Source organism: Nerophis ophidion, linkage group LG15 (assembly GCF_033978795.1).
Source record: "Nerophis ophidion isolate RoL-2023_Sa linkage group LG15, RoL_Noph_v1.0, whole genome shotgun sequence".
Classification (NCBI taxonomy): domain Eukaryota; kingdom Metazoa; phylum Chordata; class Actinopteri; order Syngnathiformes; family Syngnathidae; genus Nerophis; species Nerophis ophidion.
Window position 1 is genome coordinate 38,785,324 of NC_084625.1, and position 19,452 is coordinate 38,804,775.

The window sequence follows — 19,452 nt, forward strand, 5'->3', positions numbered from 1 at the left end:
TGAGACTTAAATGCTTCTACTGAGGTGGCATCTCGAACTGTTACCGGGAGGGCATTCCAGAGTACTGGAGCCCGAACGGAAAACGCTCTATAGCCCGCAGACTTTTTTTGGGCTTCGGGAATCACTAATAAGCCGGAGTCCTTTGAACGAAGATTTCGTGCCGGAACATCTGGTACAATACAATCGGCAAGATAGGCTGGAGCTAGTATTTATCTGTATTTTGATTTTAATTTATGCATCTTTTTATCCAGACTTGAGAATTACACTTAATATTTTGCAATGCATTTACAGGATGGTGGGCCAGGATATCGTGGTAAGTTTGTTTTTGATCTGTTGTTATGATTAGGTACTAGTTATATGTTTCAACCTCCAGTGTTTAAGCTATTTGCATTGTACAGTATATACATTATCGTGTATGCCATATCAGTGACATTCTTGCACAGGAATCTGCTCATCTGCTCTCGGACTGGAGGATGGAAGCATTCGTTATGGCCAGCTAAGCTCATCCTCACATCGTGCGAACAATCCTGCTGACGCGGGTCGCTTGAATATCATTCCCAATATGTGAGTGCTATGTATCTATATTACACTTGAGTATTGTCAGCATGCTCCATACATGTGATGTAGTTGATTGAAAGGCAATAAATGAAAGTTAATAAATCATATTTGGTGTTTGCAGTCAGCTTATGGAGCCTGGATGGAGCCCCTTACCAACAGACCCCCAACCGTACTTTCAGGTTGATTTCCTGGAGCCCACGTGGGTGTCAGGGGTCGTGACCCAAGGTAGCGAGCGCATGTGGGGTTACCTCACCAAGTACAGACTCGCCTTTGCCTTGCACAGCAGCCTCTTTAGCAACTACACTCAGGACGGCAAACCTACTAGTCCTGCTAAGGTATTTCAATACAAACTGTGCACAACATTTATTATGTCACAGTTATTAAATTATTTGTTCAGGTGTTTGAGGTGCGCATGGTTGGTAGGAAACCTGTGACTCGTTGGCTCAGCAGGCTGGTCAGGGCCCGCTACCTACGAATCATACCTGTGGAGTTCAGACACACCTTTTATCTGCGTGCTGAGATCCTCGGATGCAGAGGAGGTGAAAGAAAGTTGTTTATTTTTCCAATTCTTCTGTCATCTTTTCTAACACAACTTTTATGACGTAGATGAGCTGGTGACCCCCAGCAGCTTTACGCTGACACGGCAACACTGTAAGGCCGGGCAGTTTGCCTGCCAGCACAGTGAACAATGTGTTCCTATTTCTGTACTGTGTGACGGACGACTGGATTGCAAAGATCACTCCGATGAGATGAATTGTGGTGAGAACTGCTGCATATGTTTAAGTATTGTAAATCTTCTCTCTCAATGTAGTGCAGGAGTCGCCAACCTTTTTGAAACCAAGAGCTACCTCTTGGGTACTGATTAATGCGAAGGGCTACCAGTTTGATACACACTTAAATACATTTCCAGAAATAGCCAACTTGCTATATATATATATATATATATATATATATATGTAATTCTGTCTGTCATTTTTTCCTTTTACGGACGTTTTTTTGTAGAGAATAAATGATGAAAAAACACTTATTGAACGGTTTAAAAGAGGAGAAAACTGGAAAAAAATGAAGATAAAATTTTGAAACATAATTTATCTTCAATTTCGACTCTTTAAAATTCAAAATTCAACCGAAAAAAGAAGAGAAAAACTAGTTTATTCAAATCTTTTTGAAAAAATTAAAAAAAAATTATGGAACATCATTAGTAATTTTTCCTAATTAAAATTAATTTTAGAATGTTGATGACATGTTTTAAATAGTTTAAAATCCAATCTGCATTTTGTCTGAATATATAACAAATTGGACCAAGCTATATTTCCGACAAAGACAAATCATTATTTCTTTTAGATTTTCCAGAACAAATTTTTAAAAATAAATTCAAAAGACTTTGAAATAAGATTTAAATTTGATTCTAAAGATTTTCTAGATTTGACAGAATATTTTTATTGTATTTTAATCATAATAAGTTCGAAGAAATATTTCACAAATATTATTTGTTGACAAAACAGAAGCTAAAATGAAGAATTAAATTAAAATGAATTTATTATTCTTTACAATAAAAAATATCTATTTATTTGAACATTGATTTAAATTGTCAGGAAAGAAGAGGAAGAAATTTAAAAGGTGAAAAGGTATATGTGTTTAAAAACCCTAAAATCGATTTTAAGGTTGTATTTTTTCCCTAAAATTGTGTTTCTGAAAATTATAAGAAGTAAAAAAATAAATGAATATATTTAAACAAGTGAAGACCAAGTCTTTAAAATATTTTCTTGGATTTTCAAATTCTATTTGAATTTTGTCTCTCTTAGAATTAAAAATGTCGAGCAAAGCGAGACCAGCTTTCTAGTAAATAAATCAAATTTAAAAAATAAAGGCAGCTCACTGGTAAGTGCTGCTATTTGAGCTATTTTTAGAACAGGCCAGCGAGCTACTCATCTGGTCCTTACGGGCTACCTGGTGCCCGTGGGCACCGCGTTGGTGACCTCTGATGTAGCGTGTCCGGATATAACTGATAAGATAGGCAGCATATATAAAAATGGACAATACCAGTTGGTGAGAATTCATAGTCCCTTCTTCTTCATCCTCTTCATTCCATGCAGGATCTCCAGGTTTACAGAATCAAACCAGTTTCCCAGGGAGACCAGGTTTCCACAGTGACAGTCCAACAGGTGCTCCAGGTGTCTACACCACCAAGTCACTAGGTGGTTTGCCAGGTGTGGCTACATCTGGGGTCACACGGCAGCCGGGACTATGGAAAACCAGCTCTTCAAACACCGGTAAAAAAGAAGTCTGTTTGCTCCCTTATAAACATTTTACCTATACTAAACTCATGTCCACAAGACATTTCAAAAACCACATCTTCACCAACAGAAAACACATTTTCACATTGTCATTCTACAGCCAAATGACGTTTAAATTCTTCACCTCAAGAATTGTCTGAGAGTAAAGAGTTGTTAGTTACTCTTGAATGTGACTGACAATTAACAATTGTAAAACCGAAAGGAACAAAATCCATTTTTTTTTGTGAAATCTGTGAAGGTTTGTTTTTTGTCTGGACCCCAGAATGCAGAGATAGCGGTCATCCATTTAAGAAGAAAACAAAGAACAAAAACAAAGATGGCCAACAGACTTAGGAAACATAAAGCAAAGCAAAGGTCCAGAAGACAGGGCTGCCATAAGAAGCATCCTGATTGGCAACCAGGGACGGATGAGGAAGTCAGCGCTCAGACCAGAGGAGTGTTGGCAAACAGGAAGTGAAATTAAAAAAAATAACGCTGCACAAGAAATAGTAAAAAATACTGATAAGTAATAACGTTTTTATATATATAAATTGGGACTATATACACTATATTGCCAAATGTATTTGGCCACCTGCCTTGACTCACATATGAACTTGAAATGCCACCCCATTCCTAACCCATAGGGTTCAATATGATGTCAGTCCACCTTTTGCAGCTATTACAGCTTCAACTCTTCTGGGAAGGCTGTCCACAAGGTTGCGGAGTGTGTTTATTGGAATGTTTGGCCATTCTTCCAAAAGCGCATTGGTGGGGTCACACAGAGATGTTGGTCGAGAAGGCCTGGTTCTGTTTCCGTTCTGATTCATCCCAAAGGTGTTGTATCGGGTTCAGGTCAGGACTCTGTGCAGGCCAGTCAAGTTCACCCACACCAGACTCTGTCATCCATGTCTTTATGGACCTGGCTTTGTGCACTGGTGCACAGTCATGTTGGAAGAGGAAGGGGCCTGCTCTAAACTGTTCCCACAAGTCTGGGAGTATGGAATTGTCCAAAATGTTGCTTTCACTGGAACTAAAGGGCCAAACCCAATTCCTGAAAAACAACCCCACACCATATTTCCTTCTCCACCAAATTTCACACTCGGCACAATGCAGTTAAAAATGTACCGTTCTCATGGCAACCACCAAACCCAGACTCGTCCATCAGATTTCCAGATGGAAAAGCATGATTCCTCACTCCAGAGGATGAGTCTCCACTGCTCTAGAGTCCAGTGGTGACGTGCTTTACACCACTTCATCCGACGTTTTGCATTGCACTTGGTGATGTATGGCTTAGATGCAGCTGCTCGGCCATGGAAACCCACTCCATGAAGCGTACTGTGCGTGGGCTGATTGGAAGATCACATGAAGTTTGGAGCTCTGTAGCAACTGACTGTGCAGAAAGTCTTTGCACTATGCACTTCAACATCTGCTGACCCCTCTCTGTCAGTTTACGTGGCCTACCACTTGGTGGCTGAGTTGCTGTTGTTCCCAAACTCTTCCATTTTCTTCTAATAAAGCCGACAATTGACTTTGGATGATTTAGGAGAGAGGAAATTTCACGACTTGATTTGTTGCACAGGTGGCATCCTATGACAGTTCCACGCTGGAAATCACTGAGTTCCTAAAGTTAAAGTTAAAGTACCAATGATTGTCTCACACACACTAGGTGTGGTGAAATTTGTCCTCTGCATTTGACCCATCCCCTTGATCACCCCCTGGGAGGTAAGGGGAGCAGTGAGCAGCAGCGGTGCCGCGCCCGGGAATCATTTATGGTGATTTAACCCCCGATTCCAACCCTTAATGCTGAGTGCCAAGCAGTGGGGCAATGGGTGCCATTTTTTCATAGTCTTTGGTATGACTCGGCCGGGGTTTGAACTCACAACCTACCCATCTCTGGGTGGACACTCCAACCACTAAGCCACTGAAGTGGTGTACAAATATGTTAATTTGTACAAATGTTTGTAGAAACAGTCTCCATGCCTAAGCGCTTGATTTTTTTTACATCTGTGGCTGGGCCAAGTGATTAGGACACCTGATTCTGATTATTTGGATGGGTGGCCAAATACTTTGGGCAATATATGTGTATGTATAATTCTGATTCTGATAATTGATTGTACATGGTTAAGTATTGTATGTGACCCAGGATGACAGAGGCAGAGTTGGCAAAAAAAAAGCTGTCTAGATTTAAAACATTGTATTTTCAAATAGCATATTTGATCGTTAAAAATACAAACTGACATGAACTGGCGACATGGACCTAAAAACTACTTACAAATTAAAAGGAAATGCAAGACAAAAAGGTGTGGCTGGAGCTGAGCAACAAGAACAGCAGGAATACGAGGTCTCCGAGGCAGCAATAATGAATACAATAAGCGCAATACAATACAGCTACTTTGACAAAAAGGAAAATAAGTCACTTATTTGATTTGTATATGATGGGTAAAATTAAAATTGTTCATTATTTACACAGCAGATTTCCTCTCAGACATTTCGATCTAAATCAGGTGGAGAGCTACTGGTAGCTCATACAGTTGCTATTTGCGAGGGTTGCGGTCAAAGACCCCCATCGAATAGCAAAAATAGTGCAAATTGTTATGTTACCACATGTTGCCTGTCAGTGTGACCCCGAGATGCAGAGACAGCATGCAATGTGCATGTAAAGGGTACTTTTATCAGGGACACATTAGGGAATAACAGTGTAGTGAAAAAACGAGTCAGAAGTCTGGCTGTAAAGTAACTGTAACTGTAACGTTGGTAATGTAGGAAAGAACCAAATCTGTCACAAAGCATAAGTTAAGTACCAATGGTGTGGCAAAATTATTCTCTGCATGTGACCCATCACCCTTGATCACTCCCTGGGAGGTGAGGGGAGCAGTGGGCAGCAGCAGTGGCCGCACTTGGGACTAATTTTTGGTGATTTAACCTTCAATTCCAACCCTTGATGCTGAGTGATAAACAGGGAGGTAATGGGTCCCATTTTTATAGTCATTTGTATGACTCGGCCAGGGTTTGAACTCACAAACTACCGACATTCTAGGCCAAGAAGCTGATTGTAGGTGTTTTTTTACCCTTTGTGGTCATATTTTGCTGTTTGTAACATTTGAGTTGCGTTTTGCTTGATTGTAGAAGTTGTCAATCGAGGAGGTGTTCCAGGAACTAAAAGAGGAGCGACGTTCATGTGTTGTTAATATTCAGTGTTTTATCGCTCATAGTTAATATTGCAAATCCCACGTTTGTTATTTTCATGTAAATTCTGGGTGTCTCATTCAGAGAAAAAAAATATAAATTCCATTTCTGTTTTTTGAGGTGGTCTAAATGACGTTGTTTTGAGTTTAGTGTTCCTGAAAAAAGGTAACCAATCACACTGTACAGCAGATTTTTACAGCTATATATATATATATATATATATATATATATATATATATATATGTATATATATGTATATATATGTATATATGTGTGTGTATGTATATATATATATATATATATATATATATATATATATATGTATATATATATACAGTATATATATATATATATATATATATATATATGTATGTATGTATATATATGTATGAATGTATGTATATATATTAGGGCTGGGCAACGATTACAAATTTTAATCAAAGTTAATCGCACTAGTTCTATGATTAATCGTGATTAACTGCATTGTATACGCAAAGCCCAATAATGAATTCAAAAGTAGTGTGTAGTGCACCTTTATTGGGATATTCTCCCACATGAACAAAAGCGCCAAAACATTTGTTGTGCAAACACAATTTAGATCAGTATTTGTTAAACAGTAGCAGTTAAATAGCATATTTTATGAAAATCCACTCAAAAAATGTAAATACACACATTTAAGCTTATTGCCACTGCCAGGGTATTTAAATTACCCTGTTTATTATGGAAAATAAATATAATCTACATACAAATCTCTGAGCCACAATCATAACATCCGAACAGGCAATTTCTGAGGTGACAGCAGAAACATTTTTTTTTTTCAGGGATCTTATGTTTAAAAAACCTGTATTATAGGTAGTGGGCTGTTTTAGGGAATTTTTGATCAAATTATCCGTAGTAGCAATATTAATAATGTTGTGTTTATTATGCGTAGTGCACTTAAAATAATTACGACCATATCAAGGAATTGATATGATGGGAATTTTCCGATTGTTTGCTTGGTGCTTTGATAAACTGAACGCATATACATGGTACTATATTGTGATGTTATGAGCCAGGGAAAAAAAGAACTACCCTACCCAGCATGCAACAGGAGTGACGAGCATGCACGGTAACCCGGTAAAGGTTGTGTGTCGCCATGACGGCATCTTGAATGTTGTGATATACACGCTCTGAAAGCAAACGTTAAGAACTCACCCAACACTCCTCGTCTGCATTATTCATAAATAGACAGACAACACATATACTCCGCTGCTTCACAGGCCGCTGGATGTAGCCGGCAAAGTACTCCCATGCTAGCTAGCCGGTCTAGCAAGCACGCGTCATTCAGTCCAAAACGACCCGATCTATCCACATCCAGAATTGTCTGGCGGTCGTAAGTGATCCTGGAGTGACCACGATGTAAGCCAGCCATTAAAGTTGCAGAATTGTCTGGTATTTTTGCCAAATGTTCCATCTTTACCAAGAGCCCCTCGACGCCGAAGCCCGTCCGGGCGCCCCCATCTTGTTAAGAAAAGGCGTTAACAAAATAAAATAATGTAAAAAACATACGCAAATGTGCGATAAAATAATTGTCGGCGTTAATAGATTGATGAGTTAACTCGTAATTAACGCATTAACTTGCCCAACCCTAATATATATATATATATATATATATATATATATATATATATATATATATATATATATATATATATATATATATATATATATATATATATATATATATATATATATGTGTGTGTATTAAATCCTTGTAGGTACAAAAACCCATCCATCCATCCATTTTCTACCGCTTATTCCCTTTCGGGGTCGCGGGGGGCGCTGGCGCCTATCTCAGCTACAAAAACCATAATCGCCAAAACCAACAGCTTGTCCGTTACTCTCTACAATTGCTCTGTCTCCCCCTCCTCCCAAGTCAAGAGTCTGGGTGTCATCCTCGACAGAACACTTTCCTTTCAAGCTCACATTAACAGCATTACCCGGTCTGGTTACTTTCATTTACGGAACAATAATCTTCTTCACCCATCCCTTACCCCACATACTGCTGCCATATTAGTCCATAGCCTGGTCACCTCTTGCCTGGACTATTGCAACTCTCCTGTTTGGTCTCCCTCAGAAGTCACTTCACAAACTTCAGTTTCTCCAGAACTTTGCAGCCCGGATAATCACCAGAACCCGTTCAATCCAGCACATCACCCCTGTTCTGCAGCAACTCCACTGGCTATCCATCTCACTTTCAAAGCCATCCATAACCTCTCTTCGTCATATCTCTCGGACCTGATCCATGTCGCCACGCCCTCACGTTCCCTAAGATCCTCTTCATCCATCCATCTCACTGTCCCCTTATTTAAACTGTCCACCATGGGTGCCTGAGCTTTCAGCCGCTCTGCCTCACGTCTTTGTAATCATCCTATCTTATCTATTTTTGTTGTTATAATTATTGTTTTTATCCAATTTGATTTTATTGTTTTAATTTTGTACGGTGTCCTTGAGTGCCCAGAAAGGCACCTTGTAAATAAAATGTATTATTATTATTTATTATTATATATATATTAGGGCTGCAAATCTTTGGGTGTCCCACGATTCGATTCAATATCGATTCTTGGGGTCGCGATTTGATTATAAATCGATGTTTTTCGATTCAACGCGATTCTGTATTCATTCAATACATAGGATTTCAGCAGGATCTACCCCAGTCTGCTGACATGCTGGCAGAGTAGTACATTTTTTTTAAAAAGCTTTTGTAATTGTAAAGGACAATGTTTTATCAACAGATTGCAATGATGTAAATTTGTTTTAACTATTAAACGAACCAAAAATATGACTTATTTTATCTTTGTGAAAATATTGGTCACAGTGTGTTGTCAAGCTTATGAGATGCGATGCAAGTGTAAGCCTCTGTGACACTATTGTTCTTTTTTTTAATTTTCATAAATGTCTGATGATAATGTCAGTGAGGGATTTTTAATCACTGCTATGCTGAAATTATAACTAATATTGATACTGTTGTTGATAATATTAATTTTTGTTTCACTACTTTTGGTTTGTTCTGTGTCGTGTTTGTGTCTCCTCAATTGCTCTGTTTATTGCAGTTCTGAGTGTTGCTGGGTCAGGTTTGGTTTTGGAATTGGATTGCATTGTGATGGTATTGCTGTGTAGTGGTTTGTTGGATTAATAAAAAAATAAAAAATCCCCCCCAAAAAATCGATAAAAAAAGAAAAAGAGAATCGATTCTGAATCGCACAACGTGAGAATCGCGATTCGTATTCGAATCGATTTTTTCCCACACCCCTAACATATATTTATAAGTATGTATATACAGTATATATATATATTTGTGTATGTATGTATATATATATGTATGTATGTATGTATATACATATATATATATATATAAATATATATATATATATATATATATATATATATATATATATATATATATATATATCCATCCATCCATCCATCATCCATTTGTACCGCTTGTCCCTTTTGGCGTCGCGGGGGGGGTCGCTGGAGCCTATCTCAGCTGCATTCGGGCGGTAGGCAGGGTACACCCTGGACAAGTCGCCACCTCATCGCAGATTGCAAATCCTTTTCAACCCATATTATATTGAATGCATTACAAAGAAAAGATATTTGACAATAAACTTAGAATTTCATTGCTGCAACATGTGCCAAAGTAGTTGGGAAAGGGCATGTTCACCACTGTGTTAATACACCTTTTCTTTTAACAACACTCAATAAACGTTTGGGAACAGAGGAAAGTAATTGTTGAAGCTTTGAAAGTGGAATTCTTTCTCATTATTGTTTGTATAGAGGTTTCAGTCGTTCAACAGTCCGGGGTCTCCGCTGTTGTATTTTACGCTTCATAATGCGCCACACATTTTCGATGGGAGACAGGTCTGGACTGCAGGCGGGCCAGGAAAGTACCGGCACTCTTTTTACGAAGCACGTGTAACACGTGCAGAATGTGACTCGGCATTGTCTTGCTGAATTGAGCAGGGGCGTCCATGAAAAGACGGTGCTTGTATTGCATATGTTGTTCCAAAACCTGTATGTACCTTTCAGCGTTAATGGTGCCTTCACAGATGTGTAAGTTACCCATGCCTTGGGCACTAATGCACCCCCATACCATCACAGATGCTGGCTTTTGAACTTTGCGTCGATAACAGTCTGGATGGTTCGCTTCCCCTTTGGTCCGGATGACACGATGTTCAATATTTCCAAAAATAATTTGAAATGTGGACTCGTCAGACCACAGGACACTTTTCCACTTTGCATCAGTCCATCTTAGATGATCTCGGGCCCAGAGAAGATGGTGGCGTTTCTGGATGTTGTTGATAAATGGCTTTTGCTTTGCATATTAGTGCTTTAACTTGCACTTACAGATGTAGCTACAAACTGTATTTAGTGACAGTGGTTTTCTGAAGTGTTTCTGAGCCCATTTGGTGATATCCTTTAGAGATTGATGTCGGTTTTTGATACAGTGCCGTCTGAGGGATTGAAGTTCACGGTCATTCAATGTTGGTTTTCGGCCATGCAGCTTACGTGGAGTGATTTCTCCGGATACTTTGAACGTTTTGACGATATTCCGGACCGTAAATGTTGAAATCCCTAAATTTCTTGCAATTGGAGTTTGAGAAACGTTGTTTTTAAACTGTTTGACTATTTGCTCACCCAGTTGTGGACAAAGGGATGTACCTCGCCCCATGTTTTCTTGTGAAAGACTGAGCATTTTTTGGGAAGCTGTTTTTATACCCAATCATGGGACCCACCTGTTCCCAATTAGCCTGCACACCTGTGGGATGTTCGAAATAGGTGTTTGATGAGCAATCCTCAACTTTATCAGTATTTACTTCCACCTTTCTCAACTTCTTTGTCACGTGTTGCTGGCATCAAATTCTAAAGTTAATGATTATTTTCAAAAAAAATGTTTATCATTTTGAACATCAAATATGTTGTCTTTGTAGCATATTCCACTGAATATTGTCAAAGTTATTTTGATGACGAACCCCAAGAAGCAGAGATGGAGGCAGGCATGGAGTGAGAAAACATGGTTTTAATATAAAAAACTAGAACAAAACCAAACAAAGGGTTCAAACCAAAAGTGCGCACGTGGGCGGATAACAAACAAAAGGCCTAGCATGGAAGCTAACAGGTATCTAGCAGGAAACAGAAAAACTGGAAACAGCTAATGGCTAACAAGATAACACGAAACCAAAAAGCTAGGAGAAAACAAACTACAAATAGCTAACAGGAACAGCTTACCACTACGACGACAAGGACAAATAGTAGCTGCAATGATGACATCGACACGACACGACCGGTAGCAACGACACAAGAGCGACAATAATCCAGCCCTGACTGGAGGAACAAAGCAGGTAAAATAGGAGCGGGCTGATTGACCACAGGTGTGGCCAGTTGCCAATCAGCCGCAGCTGAGCGAAAACAGCACACAGGGAGACAAACAGGAAGTGGAACCAAAATAAGAGTGCTGACAGGAACTAAGGACAGGAAATACTAAACACACAGAGGAAAAACTAAAACACAAACAAACTGTCAGTGGCAAGCCTGACAAATATGGGTTGAAAATGCTTTGCGAATCGTTGTATTCCGTTTATATTTATATCTAACACAATTTCCCAGGAATTGACCCACACAGGAAGAGGAAACAAGGAAATAAGAGCACTGGAACAAAAATAATGCAAAATACAGGAAAATAATAAACATAATCCTCATCCGTCATAAGCGATTATGACACAGAAACACCAATAACAAGCATTAAAGTGCTTGATTTTGATAATGCTCATATACCTATTTAGGTTATTAAAGACATTTTGAATTCAATTTGTGTACATCAAGAAACAATGAGAGGCATACAGTAAACAATATCATTATCATTAGTAGTAGTATTGTACTTACTAACCGTGTACTTACAGTAATCAAAACATCATGTCTTCCCAAAGCATCTTCCTGCTGCAGAATGTTGAGTGAATTAACTTGTGAGACTGTGCCCACCTGCTGATGTTGTCCTTGCAGATAGTGCCATCATATTACCCTGAAAGAAAATACATATTTCACAAGTTAAAGCAGAGAAAATAAAATCATAAATGTGCAAGGGGGCATATACAGAACCTCGAATAGGTAAAGAGCTTGTGTACTAGACTGTGGAAATAATAATTGAAGGAGGACAAGGAAAGAACACGGTGATCACACTTCTTGGCTTTTACAAATTGTATCGAACACAAAGGCGCCTTCCTGCTGCGGCCTCCGGGTTTAAAAACCGGATTATTTGGAAAGCAGCACAGGTTTAGGTTTTCTTGTTTTTCATGGCCAGATGAAGACTTCTGATAAGAAAAAAACATTGCATTTTTCTTCAGGATGGACGACTGGCCAGCCTGCACTGCACGTCACGCCGACCTTCCAGCCTGGAGGTCCTGGCTTACAAACATCAAGGGGTAAGCAAACCATTTTGCTAGTTTTGGACTCACAAGCCATCATTTTTCTTTGTGACGAGCGACATCTCTGATTTCCAGCCCAGTGGATCATCACAAGCGCTCAGGATGGAGGCTCGCCCAGAGTGTTTTGTGTAGCAGGACAATTTGCATGCCGCTCATTTGGCTGTGTGGACTCGGCTCAGGTGTGCGACGGCAGGCAGGACTGCTTGGACGGGTCCGATGAAGAGCGCTGTGGTACGCATTAATAACCTGTCAGGGAAATATTTACTATGATATTACTTCAGTCAACTGGATCTTGATCTTATAGATAAAGGCGTTTAGCTTAAAACTGCTACAAAAAGCCTGATGTGAGGCTAAATGCTAATGAGATACTCAATACATTTCACTGTTTTAATTATTTTAAATGTATAGCTTCCTGAGAAGCAGTGTGCTCAGCAGTGGACATTTGGTCTATTTCTTTTGTCAGAGATAAATATTCCAGAATAGTCCCATTTTGCCAAATAGCACACTCAGTATCTGTCCAAGTGCAGAGCCAAACTCAAGTTCTCCAAGTCCGAAATCTCAAATGAACAAACGTGATCTACCAAAATGAAGAAGAAACGGCAACCCTCAGAAAAACAGGCAACATTCGAGAGGACATATGAGAGGACAGAATGATGATGATTTTTAGGACCCTCCATCCATCCATCCATTTTCTACCGCTTATTCCCTTCGGTAGAAAAAAGTGCATATTACAGGCTGCAACTATAGCCTCTCCGGCAAAGAAAAGTCCGTTTAGTAACATCAACCTTTCTGCTAACACTGTGGCAAAGCGCATTTCTGTCCTATGAAGTAACATTTACGATCAACTGTAAGAAATATTTCAGTGTATACTCAATTGCTCTTGATCAGGCTATCAGACATCGTAGTCATTTGATCATTTTGAAGAGGAGTTGCTCCAAGTCAGGGGTCACCAACCTTTTTGAAACCAAGAGCTACTTCTTGGGTACTGATTAATGTGAAGTGCTACCAGTTTGATACACACTTAAAAAATTACCAGAAATAGCCAATTTGCTCAATTTACCTTTAATAAATACATCTGTATATATATATTAAAAAAATGGTAATTTTCCGTCTGTCATTCTGTCGTACATTTTTTTTCCTTTTACGGAAGGTTTTTTGTAGAGAATAAATGATGAAAAAACACTTAATTGAACGGTTTAAAAGAAGAGAAAACAGGAAAAAAAATGAAAATTAAATTTAGAAACATACTTTATTTTCAATTCCGACTCTTTAAAATTCAAAATTCAACCGGAAAAAAAAAGCGAAAAAGAGCTATATCGAATCTTTTTGAAAAAAATAAAAAAATAATTTATGTAACATCATTAGTAATTTTTCCTGATTAAGATTAATTTTAGAATTTTGATGACATGTTTTAAGTAGGTTAAAATCCAATCTGCACTTTGTATATAACAAATTGGACCAAGCTATATTTCTGACAAAGACAAATCATTATTTCTTCTAGATTTTCCAGAACAAAAATTTTAAAAGACATTCTAAAGACTTGGAAATAAAATTTAAATTTGATTCTAAAGATTTTCTATATTTGCCAGAGAATTGTTTTTGAATTTTAATCATAAGTTTGAAGAAATATTTCACAAATATTCTTCGTCAAAAAAACAGAAACTAAAATGAAGAATTAAATTAAAATGTAGTTATTATTCTTTACAGGAAATAAACTAAATTTACTTGAACATTGATTTAAATTGTTAGGAAATAAGAGGAAGGAATTTAAAAGGTAAAAAGGTATATGTGGTATCCTAAAATAATTTTTAAGGTTGTATTTTTTCTCTAAAATTGTCTTTCTGAAGGTTATAACAAGTAAAGAAAAAAAATAATTTATTTAAACAAGTGAACACCAAGTCTTTAAAATATTTTTTGGATTTTCAAATTCTTTTGAGTTTTGTCTCTCTTAGAATTATTAATGACGAGCAAAGTGAGACCAGCTTGCTAATAAATAAATACAATTTAAAAGATAGAGGCAGCTCACTGGTAAGTGCTGCTATTTGAGCTATTTTTAGAACAGGCCAGCGGGCGACTCATCTGGTCCTTACGGGCGACCTGGTGCCCGCGGGCCCCGCGTTGGTGACTCCTGCTCCAAGTCCTTTCAATGCATGGTCAGACAGTTTTTCAGAAGATATTTCACCAGCTGTGGATGTCATTGAGAATGGCAGTTTGCCATGGAAGAGGTTTGTTGGAATAACAACCAATGGAGCGCCATCAATGACAGGGAGGAAAGATGGACTGGTGGCACTTGTTCGAATAAAAACTGGAAGAGGTGGATGAGGAGGAGGCCATTGCGAGGGCATTATCAATCACCAAGTTTGACAGTGTGATATACAGTATGTCGTTCAGCTCAGCAGGGGAAACGCCTTGAAGAAATTTTTGGAGTTGAGAGCAGAAGTGAAAGCCTTCATGGAGAAGGAGAAGGTGGCTGTTGCTGTGCCAAGTTATCCCAAATCGCTCAATGACTTAGCTTTTCTTGCTGATATCATACATGAGCTTAAAGTACTGTACAAAAAGTTACAAGGCTAGGGGTAACAACGTGATAGCATTCTCCACAAAACTTGTAATAGGGAAAGCCCAGCTCTCTCAGAAAAACCTGGGCCATTTCCCAGCATTCAAGACACTCCTGGATGCAGGCACACCTTTCTGTGGTGAGGAGTATGTTGATGCCATTTTGAAGGTAAAGGGAATTTGGTCACAGATTTGCAGACTTCAAGAAGCACAGAGCCACAATTTAATTGCTTTGCGGACCCCTCCTCTCTTGATGTGCAAGATGCCGCTGCTGTGCTTCAATTGGAGCTCATTGACCCGCAATACAGCTCTGACTTCAAAGCCAAGTTCAGGGAAGTGAATGTACATGCAGACAAGCTTAGGCAATTTTTGAGAGAATTGACCCACAGCTCTCCCGCCCAAAGGCAAAACCTAGTAACTCACTTCTAGCTGATTTTGAGAAAACAAAGGAAAACTAATCTATCTTGATGCTGTCTTACAAAGATCTACAAAGTCATCAAACGTATTGATGTTTTCTTGAGCTTTCATTTTTTTGCCGATTGAGCCATGGATTGAATCTGCTCTCATGAACGTGTGTGTGCCCTTTCTCCAGATATTTTATCACAATCTCGGGTGGGCCCCATTCTGCGTTTGCACATTGGGCAAGAGCCGTGCACAGCGTCCAGTTTTATTTTGACCTCCACAGTTATCTGCCCAAAAGAGTATGCAAGGGGAAGAATCAAGAACAATACATTTAATGAAGGTGCTTGCAACGTCCTGGGCCAATCTTCCAAATATCCTCTCGTGCCATAATATCACATAATCAGGTTGACCGTCGGCCCCCATTCGTGCGAATGTCTCATTAAAAACAATAAGGCGATTGAGAAAGAAGCTCCGATTGGTCCTTTGAGATACTAGGTTTTTCTGTTGTATCTACGCGGTTATGTGGTAGTTGCTAGGTCCTGCCATGCACGTAACAGCTTACTTACGGAACAAATTACAATATCGCATACACTAATGTAAAGCATATCACCTAGGAACTCCAAAATTATTATCAGCTCAGTTTTGACCTAAATTTAGTTACTGGGTTTTGCCTTTGGACGGGAGAGCTTACCTGAGCTTTCCCTAATGTTCAAACTGACCACGAGCCCTTTTGAGAGCACATGCCTTTGCGAACAGCTCTTCTCCAACTTCGATAAGTCCAAGTTCAAGTCAAAACTCACTGAGGGTCTCAACTGCTTCCACCCCTCAAGCCAAATGTGACTTAGCTATACAAGAAGAAGCATATATATATATATATATATATATATATATATATATATATATATATATATATATATATATATATATATATATATATATATATATATATATATATATACATATATATATATATATATATATATATATATATATATATATATATATATATATATATATATATATATATATATATATATATATATATATAATCCTACAGGCCAAAAGTTTGAACACACCTTTTCATTCAATGTGTTTTCTTTATTTTCATGACTATTTACATTGTAAATTGTCACTGAAGGCATCAAAACTATGAATGAACACATGTGGAGATATGTACTTAACAAAAACGTTGAAATAACTGAAAACATGTTTTATACTCTAGTTTCTTCAAAATAGCCACCCTTTGCTCTGATTACTTTTTTGCACACTCTTGGCATTCTCTCGATGAGCTTTAGGAGGTACTCACCTAAAATGGTTTTCACTTCACAGGTGTGCTTGAAGTTCATCGAAAGAATGCCAACAGTGTGCAAAAATGTAATCGGAGCAAAGAGTGGCTATTTTGAATTCACATAAAAACCTACCTGGGGATAGGTTGATTGGCAACACTAAATTGGCCCTAGTGTGTGAATGTGAGTGTGAATGTTGTCTGTCTATCTGTCTTGGCCCTGCGATGAGGTGGCGACTTGTCCAGGGTGTACTCCGCCTTCTGCCCAAATGCAGCTGAGATAGGCACTAGTACCCCCCGCGGCCCTGAAAGGGACAAGTGGTAGAAAATAGATTGATGGATGGATAATAATAAATAATTATTAGGAGTGAAGTTGTCCCAATGATTGGCTCCAAAACAGGTCGAGGCCGACAATAGTAGTTCACTTCAAGTGAAGTGGTACAGACAATAGACAATTAAAAAGCTTTCTTTTTTGTTTTCTTTTTTTATATCAAGAAGATGATAAAAACGTATTGAAGCTACTTGGCTGAGAAAAACTCACTCACTCACTAGATTGTGAAGTCTGTGTTCGTCTACATGTTTTTTCACAATTGTTTACTTTTGAGATATTTCCGTCAAAAATTGTCCCAAGACCATTTTTCTGTTGCCTGTTTTTCCCAGTTGTTACTTTGATGATTGCTGCTTCTTCTATTTTCTGATATTTGTTCAGTCTTGAACAAAGTCTGGATGGTTATTGTGTGTTGTGTTGTTATTAACATGGCATACCACACACATAACCATCAAACTTCAGTAACTGTTTTTTTATCTCCGTGTGTGAGGCTTATAACAAAACAAATCTCTTCAGATCTAAAAAAAACAAATCTTTGTGTTACCTTGCTTTAAAACAGGGGTAGGGAACCTATGGCTCGAGAGCCAGGTGTGGCTCTTTTGATGACTGCATCTGGCTCTCGGATAAATCTTAGCTGACATTCCTTAACACGATAAGTAATGAATAATACCACTTGTAATCACAGTGTTAAAAATAACGTTCAAAATATAAAACATTCTCATGCTTTTTTATGTTCAATAAGTTGCGTTAATGGTAAGTAGTAATTTATTATTGGTTAGTGTGGGGCTTGCCCTCCTGGGGGTTCTTCAGACCACTAAGCACCGACATGAGAGCCCTTTTCAGGGTTACATTATTGTTTTATTTTTCAATAAGTCTCTCAGTTGCTTTCCAGCAAATGTATTTTTCTCTCTCGCTCGCGCTCTGGCTCCAGCCTCCACCCCGTCTCTCCTCCTGGCTGCTGCTTATAACAGAGCGACAGGTGATTAGATAACAAGGCCCAGGTGGGCCATCTACACACTTGTCGCTGATTTCGAGGCCGATCCTGGGACACCCAAGTTTGCTGCAGGCCCACACGCCACGCCCCCACCACGGTTAGCTTCAGAATAACAATGTTATTACAAAGAATAAGAGACCTATTATACTCTAGAAATGTTGGTCTTTCTTAAAAATACACGCGTTTAGTTGTGTTCAGTGTTATTAATTATTGTATGGCTCTTACGGAAATACATTTTTAAATATTTGGCTTTCATGGCTCTCTCAGCCAAAAAGGTTCCCGACCCCTGCTTTAAAACATATTTTGCATCTCATTCGAGCAGACTTCATCAGTTCATGCTCACAAGACCCAAACTATTTATCCTCTACGGATTGGTCCTTCCCACACAAGAAGGGCGTCGTGCTCCTGTGTTGCAAATATTTGTTTTGCAGAAAGTATTTGCAGATGAAAATTAGTAGTTTTTTTTTTGAAAAATGTTATGTTCTTAGGATTTAAATGACTGCAAATCAAAAAGTCCTTGTATTTTCCAAAGTATTTAGTTGTATTGCTTTGCACAGGGGAGATATCTTCTATCAATGTTAGGTGGCACCCTTTTACTAGTACGAGGCACAAAAACTGAGTGAACAAGTCTGAAATATTATTACCCCAATGTTGAATCAGGTTCCTCAGTCAGCCCGGCGACTACACAGCGCCCCCTAGTGCCGAGCCCCTGCTCTCCCAAGCAGTTCCTTTGTAGTAGTGGCGAGTGTGTACACCTGGACCGCAGATGTGACCTGCAGAGGGACTGTTCAGATGGTTCTGATGAGAAAGACTGTGGTAAAAGATTTGAGCAAACGACAGTTACGAATAGAACCTCAACTGCAGTCTAAGTACATTCTCCTTCTTTTCTGCAGTTGACTGCATCATGTCTTCATGGACATCATGGAGTATGTGCAGTGTTTCCTGTGGCTTGGGCTCGTTATTTCGACAAAGAGACATTATTCGGGAAGCCCTACCAGGAGGATCCTGTGGCGGTGCCCAGTTTGACAGCCGCCCCTGCTTCCCAAGACCATGTTCAGGTTTCTTTTCAGTTTTTCTCTTCCCCAAAATCCTCTTCTCCATGTAGAAAGTCATTTAATCTGTCTCCTGCAGTTGATGGTCATTGGTCAGGGTGGACTGAGTGGTCAGAATGTGATGCCCAATGTGGTGGCGGTGTCAGGGAGAGGAGCAGAACCTGTTCCTCACCTCCTCCCAAAAATGATGGTAGAGATTGTGAAGGCATGACCCAGCAGAGTCAGAGCTGCAACAGCCAGCCATGCACCAAAGACACGGGAACACAAACAGGTAACTCTATCTTTTCAAAAACGATCTGCTTTCTGGTTCAATTGCAGAAACACATTGCTGACTAATAAAGTCTTCAAACGTTC

General features: G+C 38.9%; 1 protein-coding gene across 1 annotated transcript in view; it reads left to right on the top strand.

The window, feature by feature from the left end:
- Nucleotides 1-19,452, top strand: part of sspo (SCO-spondin) — a 391,512-nt gene that overhangs the window by 159,699 nt on the left and 212,361 nt on the right. The window contains 11 exon segments of the mRNA XM_061922415.1: nucleotides 292-313; nucleotides 444-564; nucleotides 680-893; nucleotides 956-1,097; nucleotides 1,165-1,317; nucleotides 2,655-2,831; nucleotides 12,404-12,481; nucleotides 12,560-12,715; nucleotides 18,707-18,862; nucleotides 18,940-19,104; nucleotides 19,178-19,369. Of these exon segments, the coding sequence (XP_061778399.1) occupies nucleotides 292-313; nucleotides 444-564; nucleotides 680-893; nucleotides 956-1,097; nucleotides 1,165-1,317; nucleotides 2,655-2,831; nucleotides 12,404-12,481; nucleotides 12,560-12,715; nucleotides 18,707-18,862; nucleotides 18,940-19,104; nucleotides 19,178-19,369 (1,576 nt within the window).